The 7,841-nt window shown below is 30.9% G+C and overlaps 1 protein-coding gene across 5 annotated transcripts; it reads left to right on the top strand.

The window, feature by feature from the left end:
- Window positions 1-1,532: 1,532 nt before the first annotated feature.
- On the top strand, window positions 1,533-7,483 carry LOC107638534 (nucleoside hydrolase 3). 5 transcript variants are annotated; one of them, XM_016341859.3, is made up of 11 exons: window positions 1,533-2,044; window positions 2,236-2,526; window positions 2,607-2,942; window positions 3,027-3,203; window positions 3,276-3,554; window positions 3,637-3,759; window positions 3,842-4,039; window positions 4,663-4,916; window positions 4,992-5,193; window positions 6,137-6,442; window positions 7,050-7,483. In XM_016341859.3, exons 1-11 carry the CDS (start codon window positions 1,850-1,852, stop codon window positions 7,338-7,340), a joined length of 2,652 nt encoding a protein of 883 aa, XP_016197345.1. In that variant the 5' UTR covers window positions 1,533-1,849; the 3' UTR covers window positions 7,341-7,483. The 5 variants fall into 5 exon arrangements, 4 of the variants coding, with proteins under 4 accessions (XP_016197345.1, XP_016197346.2, XP_020976193.1 ...); XR_015881144.1 differs by having other exon boundaries at window positions 1,623-2,044; window positions 6,127-6,442; XM_016341860.3 differs by having other exon boundaries at window positions 1,623-2,044; window positions 2,612-2,942.
- Window positions 7,484-7,841: the final 358 nt, after the last annotated feature.

Consider the following 7,841-nt stretch of genomic DNA (forward strand, 5'->3'; position numbering starts at 1 on the left):
TAGTAGGATAACATTGAATCACTTTTATAAACGTTAGGGATACAAATAGGACGATTTAAACGTTAGGGATACAAATAGGACTTACCCCAAACGTTGGGGACAAAAACGATACTTTACTCTATAAAAATCATTTTTTAATACATTGTTTTATATATATATATATTTTTATATTAAAAGTGATTGATAAAAAAATTAGAAAAGATAAAAACAATTCCTTTTATACTATAAGAAAACGTATGAAAGATGTGTAAAAAGGATTGATACAAAATAGACTTTATTAGGAAACAACTCATGATTTTTTTATTTTTTTTTTAATTAAAGAAATACAGTTAGTTACTTTAGTTGGGAGCTTGGGGCAAAAACTAATTTACTTTACCCCTTTTTATATATAATGAAAGTGACAACATAATTAATAATTAAATAATTATAATTATAAGTTATGATAAAATAAAGAAAAGAGGGGCTAGGAACTAGGAAGACGGCTGGTGGGTATGCCTGAGCCTCAAAATTTCCCTTTAACGTTCTTTCACCATTTTTAAAAGTTTTATTACAACTATTCATCTTCCAATTTTAAGTAAAAGCTAAAATGAATTATGTTGTGATAATTATTTTAAGAAACCTGATATATATGTGTCTTAGATATTTAGTGCATGCTTGAAAAAAAAAAGTGTTGTTATGTACCAATCCATAAACATTCAGTCATCTTTTCATATTTATAAGACTTTTAAATGTATTAAAGTAGTTAAATCAAACACTTCAATACTCTATTTAATTATACAAGGACTTAGCTTATAGTATGAGGACCAAGAACATTTTAAAAGATAGTCAAAAAGATAAAAATGAAAAAAAGTTACAATAAACACTCAAATTGATTTTTTTTTTAAAATTAATTGACATTTTATTTTTTTTTTAATTTTTTTTTATTTTCTAAGAGTTTTTTTTTTATCATTACTTCTATCAAATAAACTAGTCTCTTTATTATTTTAAAAATACTAATTTATCTTATGATGATTTTTTTAAATTTAACTATCTTATAATAAAATTGATTAAAAATTTATTTAATATTAAAAGTTTGATTAAACACAAATGGGAAAACCAATTTCTAGGAGTAATTCTCAATGCTTGTAAAAAATAAAAATTTATTAAAAATCAAAATATCTAACTTAAAATTTATCAAAGACCATTTTAGATATGGTGAAGTCAACTTCACATGAAGTTGATATCTGAGAACCGTTAGATGAAAATTTAGTCAAATCAGTCAAATCATCTAACGACTTTCAGGTATCAACTTCACGTAAAGTCGACTGCACCTGAGTTTCCACCTTAAAAAGGTTAACTATAGTATATCTATATTCAATTATGTTACGTGTAGACAAAAAAAAAATCATTTCTATACAATAAATATAAATTAAAAATAAGTTAAACAATATATATATTTATACAAAAATACATAATAAATAATTTGGTAAATATTTTTTTGTGTGTATATGTAATCTTTTTTATTTATATATTTATTCATGAGAATATTTCTTATGATGAGTCACCCTCTCCCTCGCCATATAGTGATTTTATATATATATGCGGTAGAAAAAAGCCATTGAACAAGTTATATTGCCTTCTTGTATACTACTTAATTAGCCTTCTCTTATTTATTTAGTCTTCATTCATTTCTACTTCTTCTTCTTCCTCTTCTTCTCAAGTTGCATGCTTTTATGATATCTATCTATTAATAACTATTTATGTATTTTCTGGATGGTGATATTACATAGTACAATTAAGTTGTTCAAACCTCTTCCTTCTTAACTCTCTTTCTTTATCTTATTAGAACATATATTGTAAGAGAAATCAAATGTTGTTTCCAATGAGGTTTTGTGTAGCTGCTATGTTATCAATGGCTGTGTTAGGAACACTTGGAGCTTCTATGAACACTGTTGAAGCAAGTCCAGGGCCAAGGAGGATTCTCTTGGACACAGATGTTGATACTGATGATTTCTTTGCTCTTCTCTACCTCTTGAAATTAAACAGATCACAGTTTCACTTAGAGGTCATTTTGTTATTATGCTTTTCTCTTTTCTTCTTGATTGGAATATGCTTTGTGTATTGCTGAATCAATCAGCTAATTTCACAGTGAAAAAAGGGAACTTTTTGTTTTTAAAAATAAAGGGTATATTTCAAAAGTTGCATATATAGTGCTCTCTGCTTTATCTTGTGAAGTTGACATTCTTTACTCTGCAGGCAGTGACCATCAATGCAAATGCTTGGACTAATGCCGGCCATGCTGTGAACCAGGTTTATGATTTGCTTTACATGATGAACAGAGATGATGTAGCAGTTGGAATTGGAGGTGAAGGTGGAATTCTCCCAAATGGTACCATCCTTCCAAATGTTGGTGGCTATGTTCCAATTATTGATCAGGGAATGAGAACAACAGGAGGGTGCAGATACAGGCAAGCAATTCCTATTGGTCTAGGAGGGAGATTAGATATTGATGCAAATTATGGAATCCGGAAAGCTTTCCTTCCACAGGTATCAAAATCAATGTTTAATTACTCTATAAAATATTAAAAAATGTTGTTAATTCTGTATACTCATGATGATGAAATTAGGGCAGAAGGAAATACACTCCCTTAAGGCAACCAACTTGTCAACAAGTGCTTATTGACAAAATATCTCAAGGTCCTATAACTTTGATTGTGATTGGAGCACATACCAACTTGGCTATTCTTTTCATGACTCATCCACACCTCAAGAAAAATGTGGACCATATTTACATCATGGGTGGTGGTGTAAGGTCAAGAAATCCAACTGGTTGCTGCCCCAAGAATGCCTCCTCTGCCTGCGTGGCACGTCAGTGCGGCGACCATGGCAATTTGTTCACAGACTATACTAGTAATCCTTATGCAGAGTTCAACATTTTTGGAGACCCTTTTGCAGCATATCAGGTTATTACTTGCAAAGCAATTAAACTCTTATCTAAGTTAATTTAGACAAATCAAAGTGTTTGATTATTATTGTTATTATGATAGGTGATTCATTCTGGTATCCCTGTGACCCTTGTTCCTCTTGATGCCACAAACACAATCCCTATCACTAGAGAATTCTTTGATGAATTTGAAAAGAGTCAAGAAACTTATGAGGCACAATACTGCTTCAAGTCCTTGAAAATGGCTCGAGATACTTGGTTCGACGACCAATTCTACACGGTAATTTGTACATTCATTCCCATGATTGATTGATTGGTTTTGCACTTGTTAACATAGCATTGTTGTTGGCAGAGTTATTTCATGTGGGATTCATTCACATGTGGTGTGGCAGCCTCAATCATGATGAGTAACTCTAAAGGAGAAAATGAATTTGCTGAGATGGAATATATGAACATAACTGTAGTTACATCAAATAAACCTTATGGAGTATATGATGGATCAAACCCATTATTTGATGGCCTCAAAGTTCCTAAATTCAATCTAAAGAAAGGTGATTTGCATAGTGGTCATGTCCAAACAGGACTTAGAGATCCATTTTGCATTCTGAAGAATGGTAAAGGGAAATGTCAGGTAACTCCATTTATCATTTAACTTAATTTACTTATAGTATAATGTTTTATGTATTAATTTTGTATTGCAAAATGTTGTATAGGATGGTTATACAGCTGAGGAAAATGGTACAGACTCAGTGAGGGTACTTGTGGCCACAAAAGCTAAGTCTAACCGAGATGTTAATAGTTTACTTGACAGAGAATTTTTCATAAGCTTCTTGAATGTAAGTTCACTATCTTGTACATGTTATATTATTATTTTGTATAATTTGAGTGTTTGAAATGATACTAGTATCTGAATTATAGGTTCTAAAGCAAGGAGAAAATGCAGGGAGGTTCAATTTCAGCACACAATTTCCATACTACAGAGAAGTAACTTACATGCCAGATTTTGCAAATATAAGACTAGGGAAGCCTGTTGTGTTTGACATGGACATGAGTCCTGGAGATTTTCTTGCCCTATTTTACCTCCTTAAAGTTCCTGTTCAACTCATCAACCTTAAGGTGTTGTAACATTTTAGAGAAAAGGACAAATAGGTTCCTAACTTTTTGTCCCGCGAACATTTTCGTCCCAGACCATTGAAAAATATTTTAAGTCCCTGACCTTCACAAAACTTAGACGGATCAGTCCCTCCGTCCAAATGCCTCCGTCAGGGATTGATCCGTCTAAATGCCTCCGTCAGGGACTGATCCGTCCAAGTTTTGTGAAGGTCAGGGACTTAAAAGTATTTTTCAATGGTTAGAGACGAAAATGTTCGCGGGGCAAAAAGTTAGGGATCTATTTGTCTTTTTTTCAATATTTTATTTTGGATTAAGCTCTTCTAGAATGGAAAAATTGGTAAAATGATAAAGTAGTATTTTAATTATCCTTAGATTAAAATAATAAGACTAACAAATGATAAAAATTATAGAAAAATTTTTAAATGTATCGGTACATTGATATTTCAATGATTTTTAACTGTTGATCTTAATTATAAAAAATATATAATTAACATTAACAATTAAAATTTTCTGAAATACTGATGTATCAGTATACTTGAAAGCTTTCTAAAATTATAAATTTAAAGGTAATTAAAAACATTACTTTCTCACTTTATTTTGAAGTTTTGATTGTGGGTTTGGTTCAGGGAATAATAGTGAGCCCAACAGGGTGGGCTAATGGTGCAACAATAGATGTGGTGTATGACATACTGCATATGATGGGCCGTGATGATATCCCAGTTGGGCTTGGAGATATGTTTGCTATGAACCAATCAGATCCAACATTCTCAGCTGTTGGATCATGTAACTATGCCAAGGCCATTCCCAATGGATATGGTGGATTCTTGGACTCTGATACTCTCTATGGCTTGGCCCGCCATCTTCCTCGAAGCCCAAGAAGGTGCCTTTCTATTTTTTGTTATTGCTGTTGACCATGGATACCTTTGACTTTGAGTTGACCGAGTGTGTGTGGCAGGTATACGGCAGAAAACTCGGTAGAGTTTGGGGCTCCAAGGGATACAGATCACCCTGAACTTAGACAACCATTGGCTATGGAAATTTGGGATTCAATATTGCAAAAAACTAATCCACATTCCAAGATTACAGTGTTGACCAATGGACCCCTCACTAATTTGGCAAAGCTTGTGTCAATCAGTAACATAAGCTCTAGAATTCAGGTAACTTGTTATATTCTACGTTTAATAATAGGTGAATGTTATGGTGTCTATGAATCTATGATATTGTGTCTAACTTATTAAATAAGATAAATAGATAATATTTAATAAATTTTAAATATTTTATTTTTTTTATATATTTTATTTTTTACTTATAAATTTAAGTTAAGTAATTTAGACATCATAATAAAAGACACCATAGAATTTACTTTAATAATATTAGCATAAACTACAAAAAAACGCACTCGAGTGATTTTGTCGTTAATAAAAGTACATTCGAATTTTGATATTGATAAAAATATCCTCAAATAATTTATTAACGTGATAAAAATATCCAAAAATGATTTTTTTATTAGCGGTAAACGATTTTAGTATGTGACAAATCGCTTATGCATTTGATCCAGAATTTTATAGAAATATTTAGATAATTATTTAAAAATATACACAAAAAATCACACAAAAAACATATATTTAGCGAAAAATTATCAAATTTTAAGAATAAAAATATCTCATTTTTCTAATTATACTTGTAAAAAATTGTATCAAAATTCAATTTCTAAATTATTTTTTTGAGAATACATATTTAATTTTGGACATTTTTATCACATTTTTAAATTATTTGAGGATATTTTTATCGATACCAAAATTTAAGTGCATTATTGTCCACGACAAAATTATTCGAGTATATTTTGGTGATTTACCCAATAATATTATTTATACACCAAAGATTTTTTAAATTCGTATAAAAATACAATAGTTATTAACATATAAAAAAATCGATTATTAAAATATAAAATACACACTAAAAATAAATTAAATAAATATTTTTGAATCATTAAAAAAAAGACCGGTGTCAAAAAAAGTGTGTACTATAGAGCATGTTTATTTTACCATAATGGGCTAATATGATGACATGATTAGCATTGATTCCAAAAGGTTTATTCAGGAGGTTTATGTAATGGGGGGACACATGAGCAAGAATGGTAGTGACAAAGGAAATGTGTTTTCCATCCCTTCAAACGAGTATGCAGAATTCAATATGTTTCTGGATCCTTTAGCAGCCAAGACAGTGTTTGAATCACAAGTTAATATCACACTCATTCCACTAAGTGTTCAACAAAGTGCAACTTCATTCTCAACTATTTTGTCTAGCTTGCATTGCAAACAGAAAACACCTGAAGCTGTGTTTTCCAAGCGCCTCCTTTCAAGGCTACACTATTTGAAGCAAATCCACCACAGATATCAACATATGGTACATTCTCATGCTTATTACTATGCTCATTTTTAACCTGCAAAATAGAGTTAAGCCCTATTTTGGTTCTTGAAATTGGCGAGTTGCACTGATTTGATTCCTGATTTCCCAATTGCCACACTTTGGTCCTCCAGATTTAAAAAAGTGCACCAATATAGTCCTTCTTCAACGCCGTTAGTGAGATAGCTCAAGTCTTACCATGTTAGACATATTAAAACGACGTTGTATACATTTTGACGCTAAAAGAGCACTAAATGATGTCATTTCAGGTTTTGAACAATATCAAAAGGGAGGGATATAACGTTTTAGTATTGTTCAAACCCTCAAACGACGTCATTTAGTGCTTTCTTTAGTGCCAAAATGCATACCGCGTCGTTTTAATATGTCTAGCGTGACAAGACTTGAGCTACGCCACTAACAGTGTTGAATTCTAGCGACGGAATATACACGAAGGACTATATTAGTACACTTTTTTTTAATCTCGATGATCAAATTATAACAATTGAAAAGTCATGAATCAAATTAGTACAACATGCCAATTTCAGGGACCAAAATGAGGTTTAACTCCCTGAAAATATACTAGAAAGCTTTGTAATGTGGCATGCAGGACACATTCCTAGGAGAAATTCTAGGTGCAGTTGTGTTGGCTAATGGGCCTTCAAGTATTGATGCAAACTTTGAGATGAAGCCCATTAGAGTTTTGGCCCAAGGTGATGAATCCATTGATGGCATAACAGTGGTGGATGAGAAACATGGAAAATTGGTGAGGATTCTAAGCCATGTGGATGAAAAAGCTTATCATTCTTTGTATGTAAAGAGGCTTGGTGATCTGAACCAATCAGCTAAGGTAGCAAGCTTTGAAGAACAGAGGAGACAATGGAGCCATCCACATCCTTGATAGAGAGATAGAGAGGGGAATTAAACTTGTTTTATGATTATGTGCAAAGAGCATAACAGATTTTTATACAGTATAGTTTCTAATTGGGTTAGTTATTTTGTTGGTATCTATCGTTTTATTAAATTTATAATTAAATTTTTATACTTTTTTTCTTTCAATTGGATCTTTATACTGTTTTTAATTTTATAATTAAATTTTTTTTAATGTAAAAAATATTAAAGTTAACTGAATATTTTTTCGCAAATTGAAAATATTCATACTTAAAAATCTAATTAAATTTTTTATTGCATGTATTTTGACAGAAATATTCTATTAATCTCAATATTTTTTATATGAAAATTGCCTAATTAAAAAATTAAAAACAGTGTAGAAATTTAGGTAAAAAGAAAAAAAAAAGTATAATGACCTAATTAAAAATTTGGTAAAACTATCAAGACCAACAGAATAATTCAATATTTCTAATTTGTGTGGCTAGTATTCTTCAAAATAGACTTTCTGAGT

Source organism: Arachis ipaensis, chromosome B4 (genome assembly GCF_059453495.1).
Source record: "Arachis ipaensis isolate K30076 ecotype BB chromosome B4, ASM5945349v1, whole genome shotgun sequence".
NCBI classification, from domain to species: Eukaryota; Viridiplantae; Streptophyta; class Magnoliopsida; order Fabales; family Fabaceae; genus Arachis; species Arachis ipaensis.